Source organism: Xiphophorus hellerii, chromosome 6 (assembly GCF_003331165.1).
Source record: "Xiphophorus hellerii strain 12219 chromosome 6, Xiphophorus_hellerii-4.1, whole genome shotgun sequence".
Taxonomy (NCBI): domain Eukaryota; kingdom Metazoa; phylum Chordata; class Actinopteri; order Cyprinodontiformes; family Poeciliidae; genus Xiphophorus; species Xiphophorus hellerii.
The window spans coordinates 15,697,393-15,711,748 of NC_045677.1; the positions used below are offsets into that span (position 1 = coordinate 15,697,393).

General features: G+C 38.2%; 1 protein-coding gene across 7 annotated transcripts in view; it reads left to right on the forward strand.

The window, feature by feature from the left end:
• The window catches only part of kmt2cb (lysine (K)-specific methyltransferase 2Cb), a 76,810-nt gene that overhangs the window by 13,633 nt on the left and 48,821 nt on the right, over nucleotides 1-14,356 (forward strand). For all 7 annotated transcript variants that reach the window (XM_032564714.1, XM_032564717.1, XM_032564719.1 and 4 more), the window contains exons 3-12: nucleotides 4,410-4,498; nucleotides 7,051-7,198; nucleotides 7,689-7,892; nucleotides 9,204-9,313; nucleotides 9,471-9,580; nucleotides 10,137-10,299; nucleotides 10,383-10,554; nucleotides 11,586-11,700; nucleotides 13,033-13,208; nucleotides 13,301-13,653. In XM_032564714.1, the coding sequence (XP_032420605.1) occupies nucleotides 4,410-4,498; nucleotides 7,051-7,198; nucleotides 7,689-7,892; nucleotides 9,204-9,313; nucleotides 9,471-9,580; nucleotides 10,137-10,299; nucleotides 10,383-10,554; nucleotides 11,586-11,700; nucleotides 13,033-13,208; nucleotides 13,301-13,653 (1,640 nt within the window). The remainder of the gene's footprint in view (nucleotides 1-4,409; nucleotides 4,499-7,050; nucleotides 7,199-7,688; nucleotides 7,893-9,203; nucleotides 9,314-9,470; nucleotides 9,581-10,136; nucleotides 10,300-10,382; nucleotides 10,555-11,585; nucleotides 11,701-13,032; nucleotides 13,209-13,300; nucleotides 13,654-14,356) is intronic.

Consider the following 14,356-nt stretch of genomic DNA (forward strand, 5'->3'; position numbering starts at 1 on the left):
CTTTTCTTTTATGAACCTCTGACAAGTTGTTACTACAGCAGGGTCTAGTCATTGTTTGTTTTTACCATGACTATATTGTGATTTTGAGTTCATTTATTTATTTTTTTAATACGCCTTTATTGCTCAAAGCCAATAGTGGTGTTATTTCTTGTTATGAAGCTAGATGTTTTTTTTTATTTGGGGGGGGGTTGTCTTATAAGGAATGTCATTCTGTTATAAGCCCCATGTTGAATCCCTCCACCAGCGCACCATTGTAAGCAGGCCTTAAAGAGTTGTAATAGTTGCACTTAAAAAAAAATTTCATGAAGGAAAATTTATCTAGTTTTCTTTAAAGATGGACCTAAAATAATTACTTTTAAGAGCTAATGTGACATCCTCAGTTTGTGAAATACAAAGCTATATAGACTTGTTCTCAGAAATTACAACTGGAATCTAAATGTTTCTACTCAACAGCCAGTAAAATATGAAACAAATTTTATAAAAGGTTCTGAGGCTTCTTGCTTTACATTTTGTTTTTGCCACCTTAAGTCACAGTTATCAATAAGGTGGATATTTTTGTATATGGTTGGCAGAAGACGATAAAACAAATGTATACATATTTTCTCATTTGTAGCCTGTATAACTTACGTCATTTTAGCCTTCAATATTTTACTATCACAAAGGTTGACTCTGAGCACTCTTTAAATTACACATGCCCTGATGTGCAAATTAAGTCTGATATTGATACCCAATATTAATACTGCTGGTGTGCTGATAACCAGTATTTATATTTGTTGTAATATTACCACTGGCATACAGTGGTGTGAAAAAGTATTTGCCCCCTTCTTGAATTTCTAAATTTATGCATGTCTGTCACATGCAGTACTTTGGATGAAATTGCCATGTATATTCTGACAAAAATTTAATTAACTTTTTAAAGGGGCAGTATTATATAAAATTGACCTTTTTGAGCTTTACATCATGTTATAATGTTATTCCCTCATCAGAAATATGGAGTGTTGCCTAGAATCTTTCATGCATGTTTGAGAAATCCTTTAATCTCTCGTGTCAGCCATTCAGCTTGGGGAAGACCTAGCACAACATTTGAGGATGAAGCTCCTCCTCCGAACTGCAGTTTCCAACCCAAACTTCTTGTCCTCTCTCACGACTCTCCCACTCAGCTCCTTCAGACTATCCAGCAGCAATTGGCAAACACCTGGTGGAACTGTGCATCTGCTGAGCTCATTAAGGAGCTATATCTCAGTTAAACTCTGGTTTAAAAAGTTAATAAAGGGTTAATATAGGAGCGCTGTTGTGATGACTTTCTGAAGGGCCTCTGTCTCTTTATTTATTTATTTGTTTTTTTTTAAGAGAGAGGCCCAATTTCAAGGTGTTAATTTATAAAGTCAATTTTCTTAATTTTGTAACGACTGAAAGTAAAATAGGAAATTGATTGTGCTATGAAATGGTTCTCTGGGCCTGGAAAATAAATAGTATTTCCCCTCTAATATCTTTCACTGCCATAGAAATATGCCATAGAAATAAATTTGTCAATTTAAATTCAAAAATACTTTATTGATCCAAAAAGAAAATTAAATGTTATAACTCATTAATTAAAGAGATTTTGTAATTGGTGATGGTTGTGGGCAGGAAAGATGTTCTGTCTGTGTTACAATGAATTTTAAGATCCCTATATCAACATTAAAATACTAAAATCTTGTTTATCATAGTTTCCTATTAGTGGTTCTACAGTAAATGTTTGAAATAATTTTAACTAAATCTACAATAAAACTGGAAAGAAATTGTAATATACAAGAACATTGTAATGAAATAAAGTTGACTGGTGTGTTTATGTTGGGGAAAGCATTGTGCTTTAAAGGTCACAGAAGGCTAAACGAGCCTCTCAACAGGGGCTAAATGACTTGTCTGTGTGTAATTTTTATTTTATTTTTTCAGAACAATGGGAGTTTCAACCTCACCAAGATATTCATTTTCAGTGGTATGACTCAAGCTTTTTGGTAATTATGTTTTCAGACAAAGTTTCCTTGAGGCTCCTTCTGTCATTTTTGTGATTAAGGTTTGCTTCCCATGGAAGTCATTTAGAGGGAGGGGTTGATTTGGCGTATAGCCATTTGTGATTTTTCTCTCCAGTGGCACTGAAGATTACCCCACCACCCCCAGTCTTTTCTTTCTCTTAATTCTGCGTATCTTCCTGAGCACATAAGAAACATTCCTTTCACTTGGACTGTTTTGGCTCTCCCCATATATCATGCTAACAGTGGATGGTTTTTAGTGTTGTATTTATAATTGTCGTCTCAGTATTCTCACCTTTACCATAAATGGTGTTCCCAGAATTAGCTTGGCTGATTCTTTGGTGGTAGTTGCTGAGGGTATTTGTACTGTTTATTAAGAAGTGTGTTAGTGTGTTAAAATCTAATATGCAAACTGTAGTGCTGTATTGTTGACTAATATACACCTACCTATTCTTTTTTTTGTTTTTTCACTTTCAATTACACTACGACCAGAGTAATCTGTTATGTTACTTTCCTTGATCAACACAAAGTAGTGTACAGTTAGTAAATTAGTTTTGGAAAATGTTCATAAATAAATCTCTTTAAATGTGCTGTGTATTTTATTCACCCTCCTTTTAGTTGTCTACCTCTAAATAAATCTTAGGTCAAGTAATTGCCTTCAAAAGTGACCTGGTTCTTAAATATAGTCCACCCATGTGTAAACTAAGGGTGTATTCACACCAGCCCTGTTTAGTCCGCTTTAGTTAAACTCTAGTTTGTTTGCCTAGAAAATTCAGTTCATTTGGGTTCAGTTGAAGTGAACTCCGATGCGGTTCGAGTTCATATGTGAAGAGACCGTTCCCAAAGCAGGAAGGTAACTATAGCGCAGGGCATTCTGGTCAAATCAAAACAAAACAAAGCCGTTTGTCTAGCGTTAGTGGGAGAAACGGTTTGTAGTCTTTTACAAAAGTGAAATCTTAAAAAATGATGGCACTCTAATTTTGTTTACATTTTGTGAGGAAGGACGTTGCTCTTATTCTCTTCTTCAGAGGTTTTTGTGTCATTTCCTTCAGAGATACACCGCTACCACAGGCGAGGAAGACAAACAGGTTTTGCAAAAGGTTACATTAGTTTGAAACGGTACAGTGTGAAAGCAAACAGCAATGTCTGAAAATGTATCAAATGTTGGAATTTTGGTCCCTAGTCGAACCTACCGTATTATTGGGTATGAAACATCCTCAATCATAGCGTAGATGCGTCTGTTCTGCTAAGCCCCAGAGAATTGTTAGAGAATGTTATTGTGCCAACATCATCATGAAGACCATGGAACAGCAGACACCTCAGGGATATGAAGTTGTGGGAAAGTTTAAAACTTTGAACGTCTTACAGATCATTCCTCAATTCATCATCTCAAAGTGCAAAGTGTATGGGTTTTACTTTAAGCCTACCAAAATGTGGCTATTCCTATAAAAAGAACTTAATGGGGCCTCTTCAGAGGAGAAGCCACTTGTGGCTGAAATTATTGAACATGTTATTGAACATAAGTTCTATTGATATTGTTCAAGTGTCAATCACCATCAGTTACCAGAATAGTTAGCTTTTACCTTATATTAATTAGTCAAGTTTGTTGTGAAGGAAGGCAAGTTAGTCAGTTTTTTGGGGCGACTATTACAATGCAGCACTTTTTTGCTTTGAATTTGAAATGTAAGACCAGTGATCAAATGGATCAAGTGCCTTTATTGAAAGCCTGATTATTTACTGCCAAATGACTGAACTAGAAAGGTTCTAAAACGGCACCTTGAGCAAAAGCCTTTGCAAAATGTATTTGATGACGTTTTTGTTATCTCAATAACTAGAATTCAAAACGTTTTTCTGTAGAAATATTTTTTTGAAACACTTGTGACTTGCTTTATATCTGTTCATAAATAAGAACTCCATGAGTGTGTATTTTAATCACACTCATGCCCACACTCGTGCATTTTAATGTGTGTTTTAAACACACACACATTACTATCTTTTTGCCTACCCAGCTTTGTCGTATTTGTGGTTGTATCTTGGGTGCAGTACATTATAAATTAATAGAATAATTCTGTTTATAACTAGCTGTGGATTATGCATAAAGGCATCTTTTGATTCTCACAAGTTTCCACTGTGCTGCTGGAAATATTTTATGTGGATACTTTCAGTGGTGGTTTGTATCTTGTTCATGTTGATGATAACTATTGCATCCCCTGTCACTACTCAGTCTCTGCTTTGCCCTGGGCTCTATTGCCTCCATTAAATCACCTTGGAAACTGTGGCTATATTTAACTAATTCATAACCACACCATCAGCTTCACTTTATTAGCCAACCTTTGTTTTTCTTTTCTTTCCCCTTTTGATTTCCTCTGTTTGTTTGTTGTCTCTTCCTTGCTGTAGGGGTCGCACCAGGGGAAGGGTTGTTGTGGATGAGGAGGACAGCATGGATGGTACAGAGATAACGGAGACCACAGACCCTCAGGATGCAGGTAAGACTTTGTAGTCCCCCTTCTTGATCTATTATGCACACATTGGTTTTAATAAGCTTCTACATCCAGGCAGCCCTTTGCCAAGAGTGCATCAAAAAGTGTGTCAGTAAAGGTAGCAGAGTCCCCTCACCAGTACTGTGGTGAGGGGTGAGAACTATGAGTGAGAGCTTTTTCTTAGCACCCCATGCGTTGTCTTTAGGGCTATAATTGAAAGGGTTTAAATGGAACTGCGATGCTGCTTTGGGTGTGCATTTTTTCTTCTCTCTCCACTTCCATCATTCCTCTTGCTCTGAGATTGGCATTGAGGTGCAGTGGGAAAGAGCCCAAGGCTAATGCCCTCTAAAAGCTTTTTAAAATCCCATCAGTCTCCTCAGACCCATTTATGTGCTTTTTTATGTGTACATCACATCACATGACCAGGCCTTCCATTCTCATACATCTTAGTGCTTCGCTGTTCTGTGCCTGAGATATTGGGAAATTCTGAATCTGTGAACTGGCTTGTCTTTTGTTTTACCTCAAACCACAGTCATTTTTTATTTAGCAAACAAAACAGTTGTTTTCTTTTTTTCTTTTCTGTCTGTGGGCTTTAAAAAAATCAAGAACTACAGTGATGTAATAAATAAGAATATATTTGAAAAAGTACATTTATTAGAAAGTGAAATGCATTATAGAGGTTTTTTTTATTCAATGATGTATTTCTAACATTTATTTCTGCTATGTTTTAATGCAGTTTATGAATACCCTAAATTCAGTTTCTCAAAATTTACCCCTTCCACACTAAGCCACAGATGGATTTTGCTCTGGATGCTGGCTGTTCAGAGTGCTTGATGCCAGCATAGGCAGGGTTTCCATTAAATAACAATTATCAGTGATTGCTTTTAAGCTCAACCAATTAAACTAGATCCCCTCCCTCCCAGATTTCACTAAATCCACATTGAAATGCTGTTATAGGTGCTGATGTTCTTAGCAGGAAGAGGGGCCCCTAGATCAAATTCTCCTCAAGGTCCCATACAACCTTGGACCGGCCCTGCATGATGAGCTAGACCCGCTGCACTTTGCATCTCCCTGCTGGATACAGAGGGACAAACAGGGAGATTGAATTTATGAGACCAAGCTTTTCCATTTTCTGACTGTTGAGTTTTTAATAAGCGCTACAGAGACTATTTGTTTTGGCTGCTACAGCTTTAAGGAACACATTTTTTTTATTTGGAATCACAGCAAGTCCTGGTGTATTTTCTTTAAAAAAATAAAATAAAATCAAGCAACGCTTAGCCTGGCAGTTATAGCTTGGCAGCCCACCAGGCTTATAATACACACTGGGAAACCCTCATAGTAATAGAAAGTTGGGTGGAAGGAAAAAAATGGTCCATAAGCAACAGTAATGACTGCATGCTTAAGGGGATCATGAAGGAGAGGCTATTTAAATGTTTGTGGGAGATTCACAAGAGAGTGAGTTTGGCTTGAGTCAGAGATTTAAGAGGCACCACATAGACGTATTCAGGACATGGGCCACAAATCTCACATTCCATGTGTTAAGCTACTCCTGATCCACAGACAGAACCAGAAATGTCTTAACCAGGCTAAAAAGACAAAGGATTGGATCAGTGATTTGGGATGCCATGTTATCTGTTGGTGTTGGCCTACTGTGATTAATCGAGTCCAAAGTCAAACTCAGCCGTCTACTAGGAAATTTAGAAAAATTCATTCTTCCCTCTGCAGACAAGCTCTGTGGAGCTGCTCATTTAATTTCTTGGCAGGGCTTGGTGTATACCCATGCTGCCAAAAGCCACCGTGCTTGATTGTCCAGATTAAAGTCAAAAGGAGGAAACCAGCCCCAATAATGCAGATGAGCTAAAGGCTGCTATCAGAGTACCCTGGGCTTCCTAAACACTTAAGCTGTGTCAAAGGCTGATCGCCTCTATGTCACCGCATTGATTCTGGAATTCAAGCAGAAGGTGCCCTGACCAAGTGTTGAGTGCATAAGCTGTACAATAGATGAACATAGTTTTACTTTTAAATAAATTACAGAAATAACCTTTTGTTAATATTGTTCTTTATTGAAACGTGAGTGTATGTAAAAAATATTTGAATATTAATGTCAAAAACTGTTATCTAGTTTCCTGCACAACTCTTTAACTGTCTTAATTGTTAAGCTATTTAGATGTAGAGATCTTTAAATTGTCAGTGTGAAATTCCACATGATGTCACTGAATGTTTGCTGCATTGACCTAGTTAAATGTTACTTTTAAGTAATAATACAGTTTTTCAGGTTTTTTGAATTGAGTCATTATGTAATGGTAATGAACACGGGATATTGTCAGTCTTGACATGACTTGTGAATAAGCATTACTACTTGAGAAATGTTTGTTTTCTGTGCCTCACTTGTGGGTTAGCTGTAATCAATGCTTGAGGTTTTGACCTCAAATCTGACTTCAGTGCAATTAACCTGCAATAGTATTGGTATGTCTTAATATGTATATTTGTAAACCATGATAAGTTATTAGTAGATATTTGACTAACTAATTTCTTGGTTTTGTTGTTTATTTCCACAGAAACACAAATCCAGCCAGTGGAGACTGTGGAAGTGGAGACCACTGAGGCGCCAGAGGAGGAGAAACGCTCTTCCCCTCTGGCCCAGAGCCCCCCAGCAGAGAGTTCAACAGGACCATCTGTCCCAGCAAGTGGAGAAATCAAAAGCAGGTCAGTAACACTAAACTTTGCCTGACCCACAGTTAATATTGGTTATATGTATGTGAATAAAAGAAACGTGTAGTTTGTCCAGTGAAGAATATTGGGTTTTGCCTTTCTCATGTACACACGTGTGGAAGTCATCGGGTGGTGGATGCAGTCTGCTCTTCCCAGGTGTCACTTTGTTAAAGGCTGTAATCAATCTCGTAGCGTGTCTGTACCATTGATGTTAGTGACTGAGGTCAGATCAGCAGCGTCTCCTGGGATCTTATTACCAGCCCAACTTTGTCATTTGAACGATGGCTTTCTTCTTAAGAAATCTGAAACATTTTCATGTCCAGATGTGTGTACGATTATGTTTTTCGGTTCAAAGTGGAAAAAGAGAGCCATTTAAATGCCTTTTTGCCAGAAGTGAGAAAGTTTAAATTCATGCTGACATGCATTGTTTTGTATTTATTCACAGTAGGTTTACAATTAAACATTAACATTTTCTTGATTTCAGGGAGCGTCTCTGTGCCTTCTGTTACTGTGGTGGTCGTAGCCTTCTGGGTCAGGGGGAACTACAAGTATTCAGCACCACATCTCTGCATGAAACATCTGTCAGCCATAATGGTGAGGAAAGCTCGACAAGCGACGGCAGTGATGGCGACGTAACTGCTCAGCCAAAAACGGCTGTTGACGACACCTCAGGAGAGAAGGAAACGAAGTAAGCCCATCTTCGAAATGTTTTTGTTTAAAAGATTAATCAGAAAGGTAGAAAAACGAACCAAAATTGTAAGATTTTTGTAAATCTTTAATCTGCCGCTACTGATTTTTGTTAAATTAAGTTTGTGATTTTGAGCTATAAATGAATAAAAAACAATCTTTCTATATGAATTTAAAATATTGTAACATTAAAATGTATGTAGGTACATAAAACTAGATTTTTTGCCAAAGCAATGCAAAGCTACACAGCTGTCTCCCTCTGCATCACTAAAAATATGAAACTATAGTAAAGCCTTATTGATTATTGGACAAAAGTATCTGTAATTAAAACCCCCAGACCCTTAGTTTTAGCATAATTCCTCAACTTTCCTGAAGACAGATTGACAGAATTTGACTTCTAAGGATAAAATTGAATATCCTTGCTATAATATGTTCCGCATTCCTGTTATCTGCTGGAGGTTTTCCATGTTCAAAAAGTAGCAGTCTGAAGAATCTGCTAACACACCATCCATGCCTGAAAGGAAAATTCAGCTTACTTTTCCACTTCAGTTTTGCTTTCAGTTTCACTATGGGAATCGCTTCAGCATGACTGGCGATTCCCAAAGTGAAACACCACACTCTGTTATCAAAGAAGCAGGGATTACGCTATGTAACCCTGTGGTCTTCTTCCCTCTGTAACTTCTTCTTCACTGAATATTGTTGTTAGAGAGAGATTGGATCCTCATTTTCCAAATGGCCGGTCACTGCTGTCTCTGACTTTCTTGAACAACAGCCTAGTATATTTGGTGACTTTAATAAACTGAATTCTGGTTTTCTCAGTTCCTGATATTGTCATGATAGTAGAGTGGTTTGGTCTGGCAGTCTGCCAGGCAGTAGGTACCTTTTATGTTGTTTTTTTTAATTACCATGATGGACAGACACGGTGCAGTTGTAAGAAGAAAGGTGAATATAATTACATAATTAGGCTGTAAACAATAAGGCGTCTTATCATGAGTGTGCAATCTTGTCAAAAACAATCTTTTTAATTATTTATTATTTTGTCTGTTGATTGAAATGAAGGCCCCTTTGAAACGCTAATGCTTTTTCATTTATTTTCTGTGTTGTATAACTTAAAGAAACATCCTTTTTAATCATTGTATGACTCAGGACAACCAGACTCTTCATTCACTACAATAGATGGCCTTTTACTTTCCCTCATCTCAGTTTTCTTGTCTCCTTATTTCAGCTTTTGAAAGTCTACGTATAATTATCTCGCTTTGAATGGTTTTAAACTTCCTTTCTGTAATAAATTTCACCTCCTCCTCCCCCCCAGTGGGTCTGAAACCTGCCATGAAGAACCAGACTCTGCCAGTCGATTTTGGGATGAGCTTTCTCACGTCGGCCTTCCACAAGGTCTTAAAGTCCAGTCTCTTTTTGAGTCAGGTAGGATTGGTGATACCGTACCTTACCGTACCTTAATTTTTTTGAACCAAGCATTTTTTTGCTCTGTTAATGAAACTTTGTATTTGAACCCCATTTGATTGCTAGTTTTTGCCTTAGAGGTTTTTATTCATGTATTTTATCACTTGAAATTTTCTAGGGCAATGTTGGGCACATCAGAGTTGTGCCTTGTGGTCTGACGGTGTTTGTGAGGGCGAGGGACAATCTCTTCTTAACGTGGACAGAGCCATTGACTCAGGGAGCACAAAGGTAAGTGGAGGGAGAACATCTGTAGACTAATGGGTGTTAACACCGTCTTAATGTGCCAGGGCAGCAGGGAGGGACTGCTTCATTGAGGCACAGAAAAGCGGCTGGATCAGGCTGACTGGTAAAGGTCAGAGAGGCAGCGTGGATCTCTCAGCTGTGAAATGGAAAAGGTCATGCCACTCAGCAGCACACAGCTCTCGTAGCCGGTTGGCTGTGTCTGGTAGCAGTGTTGCTGCTCAAAGTTCTCTGATTGTTTGCAGCCCATCGGTCCAGCAGCTGAATAGCAATTCTGCCACTTGATCTCCACTGTGGCTATTAGTTCACACTCATGGAGTTGGCGGACAATAGAAGATGCTTGAGATTTTGTTGTTTTGCTCTTAAGGCTAAGATCCAGATTCATATTTTTTTTCCAGAAATGTTGAAGGATCTAAACCATCCTCCCTTTTTTTTAAAAGTCAGTATTAGTCACGATCTTTAGTGAAGCTGGTATAATTATTATGCTTTTGCAGACAGAGACTGTTTTTACAAAAAGCTATGTTATTTTTCTTTGTCTCTACAGCACTGTGCATACTGTAAGCGCCTTGGAGCCTCCATTAAGTGCTGTGCAGAAGGATGTGCTCAACTCTACCATTACCCCTGCGCAGGGGCAGCTGGAACATTTCAAGATATTAGAAGTCTTTCACTCCACTGCCCAGAACATATTGAATTGGCAATTCTCAAATGTAAGTTAAGAAATTGCATAATTAGATAAAGAATATCATGTGCTAGATATTTACTGATGTGCCTGTTGTGTTTGGTTTGATAGTTGTAGACGATGTAAATTGCGTGCTGTGCGATAGCCCAGGGGACCTACTAGACCAGCTCTTCTGCACCAGTTGTGGTCTGCATTACCACGGGATGTGCCTGGACATAGCAGTGACCCCTCTAAAAAGGGCAGGTTGGCAATGCCCAGAGTGCAAAATCTGCCAGACATGCAAGTGAGTCACTTTAACCTCCCACCTAAATGAAGCCTTACAAAGAATCTGTCTCTTTCACTGGTGGTCCTTCTTAGTTTCTGCACTGCTCCCAGGCATGATGCACGTTGTTTTGTTTGCCTCTGTGGCTGGTGAAAAACTAACTGGGAAGCTTAATTCATGTAACCTCTGACCTTTATATAAACTGCCCATTGAGGCTTAAGTCTTATATTTGTATAGAAACCCCAAATGTTTTTTTAGTTGTTTAGCACACTTGATCATATCTTGTGCAATAAACTGTCAATTGCACAAGATTCAACATTTTCTGAAATTTTGTATTAACATTAAGCTTGTAAAGAGACAGCCATTCATTAATGCTAAGTACTGCAAGTTTAGAATAGAAATATCCTCTATTGTCCCGCAGTGGGGAAATTCAGGTGTATCAACAGTAAAGTGATGGGTAAATTGAAACATTTAGATTCACACAAAGAACATAATAACAAAAATTCAAAAATAAGAGGTTCCATAGCAAGGGCACATTTAAAGCATAAGAAAAAATACTGTGAAGTTACATTCAAATATATTGTAAGAAACGTGAAACCGAATTGGATCATTTAAAAATGAAATGTACAAACGGTGCTTGTATATTTGTGCATAAAAAACGGCAAACTAAAGTGGGCAAATAATAGGATATAAACACTTTCTGATTCAGTTGTTTAAAAATTTGAAACAGCAGGAATGTTTGAGCTTGTTGGAATCAGTTGCCGCATAGAAGGTCCTGCAAATATCTAAAGCAGTATTTATGTATTCATGTCTTCCAAAACTAGTGTTGGCATTTGTCTGTTGTTGTAACTGTTTGTCTTTCGACCTAAAAATCATAATAAAGTGGCACACACTCACAATGTCCATCCAGATCATGTCTACCTGATTTTAGGGAAGTTTTGAAATATGACTCGGTGAAAGAAAATACTTTGAGTCTGACAAAAAGTTCTGTTTAGGATGTCTCAAATCTTACACAGTATCACTTCACTCTTTGTTTTCTGTATTTCCTGTAGGAACCCAGGAGAGGACACTAAAATGCTGGTGTGTGACATGTGCGACAAAGGCTACCACACCTTTTGCTTGCAACCGGCTATCGACTCTTTGCCAACCAATGGGTGGAGGTGTAAGGTAGGACTCATCCTAAACTTCTCAGCCCCTGACTGATAAAAAAAGTTATTTTTAATTGTAACATAACTGTAATGAAAGCAGTGAAACTTGATACACAATGTCAGAGCGGGAAATTATTGTGGTTGATTTAAATCGTTGTTTGTACATAATGGCACTCCATTTTCCTCTTTTTTTTTTTTCTTGCAGAGTCATGTTGTGTTCAGTGTGTGTAGATGGGAAGAAAATAAATACACCAAGGCTCTGTTGCTGGGTAGAGTGACTTAGACCCAAAGGAATATGCACATTGTGTGTGAAAGAAATGACTCGGAGCAGCTGATCCCTTAAAGGTTTCAGTTCAGCCTCAGAGCCAAAAGATAGTACAAAGTGTACTGGGGTGTACAAGCACAAGTGTTATGTTAGAGTAGGTCACAGAGAAGGAAGCAGCAGGTGAAGAGTTCCCCCACATTTGGCTTCTATGCTTGACTCAGCACAGAACCATGCAGCCAACACAAATCGTTGATGCTCACATCTCCTCAGCATGAGCACCTGTCTCCATATGTGTGTCAGTTTTGTTCTGAGTTGTGTGGTCTTTCTGACATACAGATCGGAGAAAAAAAAGTAATCTTTCCAGTTTATTGCTGGAAAGATGCCGTGTCCTCTGATGTCGTCTTTGTTGAATTGAGTTGCAGAATCTTTTCTTTAGAAAGAAAGAAAAAAACATTGTTGAGCTGTGTGGGTAGTTGGTCTTATAAACTGCAAACTCAGTTGTGTGATTGTACATGTCATGAATAAGCTATAAATAGATGTTAAAAAGAAATTAGTTGATGTTTTTTAGAAAATATTTTCTAACCAAATTTTCTGAGAAACTTCTTATTTTCATCATTGGCCCATCTTGCATATCAAATTTAACATAGAGGCTTAAAATCTGTGGAATACCTATTTGAGTTTCAAATGTGTCTTGTCTACATATTCATACTTTCATGTTTAGATTCCTCATTCTCATGGACAATAGCAAAAAATGCTATGCCTCATTCCCAAGCTTTAACTCCAATTTTCCTGAAAAGGTTTTATTATAAACAATTATTGCAGGTTTAAAACAGCAGCTTGTTGCTGTTCCCTATTTTCAGTCTTTCTGTCAACTAGTCTGTATTTTTTATGTAGTGCTTTAAGTGAAATAAATGGTTAAGATTCAGCATGAAGCCAAAACAAATGGAAATGAAACTATTGATATAATTAAGGTAGAGTTAGGATTAAATAATCCTTGCATATATTTATTAATGAAATGATCCCTCTATTTGTTTGTACTATACTTGTTCTAAATCGCTCTAGCATATTATGCCACTTTCTCCACAGAACTGCAGGGTTTGCATCCAGTGTGGAACACGAACCAGTGGACAATGGCACCACACCAGTCTGTTATGTGAGAACTGTGTCCAAAACCAGGACCCCGCTCTGTGCTGTCCAATGTGCTCCTGCATCCTGGACCCTGAGCGTCACAAAGACTTACTACTTTGCCAGACTTGTAAAAGGTAAGAAAAAAAGTGCTTAGCCTTTTGCTTGCTATTTGTGTTATAGAAATATTTGTTGAACAATCCTGTGAATTCCTTTGCACTCCTGTCAGATGGCTACACCTGGAATGTGAGCGTCAGAACTCAGGCCATGGAGAAATCCACCCCAGGGAGGACTATGTTTGCTCCAACTGCAGGTCTCCTGCTGCAGAGCGGGCACTGGAGGCAGAGGACATGGATATTGGCCCAGAGCTCAGTCCTCAACCAGCCCCCATGCACATAGACTCTGAGACTGGCCTACCGCCGGCTCAAAAGCACAAAGACCTTGAACCTGGCGTTCAGCTGTCCCCTGAAATGCACAATGATCCCAAACCGGAATTACTCGCTGTTCCATTGCACTCTGATCCAGAGCCTGCTCAAGCCACCGTCCAGGAGGAGAAGTTGCCCATGCCAGACCAAAAGCCTGGTGGGTCTTTGTTCAAAAGATTATACACACTTTAGTCTCTGATCCTCTCTATCTTTTTCTCCCTTTCTCTTTGTTGATCAAATAATCTTGAATTCGTAGAAGATAAGAACAAAAATTGTTGTGTTTTTGAATATGTTGAACAATGGCTGCATCATACACCAAGCTTCAGCTTGTGTGATTGAAAATGAAACCCAGGGTTTGTGGTTGAGAATTCAGAATTCAAGAACGGCTGGCCACAGAGGTATAGTTCAGAGAAATGGTTTGCCATACCAGCCTGCACTTTAAAATCGGTGTTAATGAAGTTGTGTGAAAGTTACTATTCATGAAGATAAAAGAATTGAAAGGAGAGTTGTGTACCGCAGCAGCACAGAAAGAAACACTCTCTTATTTTCAAAGAAACATCTGAGTGTTCTCACACTATCATATGGTGTCCCACTAATAGCAGATTAAAACAGTGTTGTTCTTCATAATTCTCTGATTTTAAATTACTTTAAAAGGACCTATTATGTACAATCCAATTTTTTTTACTTCCTTTATGGTCTCTACTGCTTCTAGAAACAATCCCAGTGCTTAGAAATCAACTAGCCATTTTCTGGCAATAAAGTAATGTTCTTGGTGTCTTTAAAATGAGCCATTTAAAAGACCTCCCAATACTCATGTCAGTCAGTGGGCACTTTTCTGTTTCCTATGAACACAAGCAGAG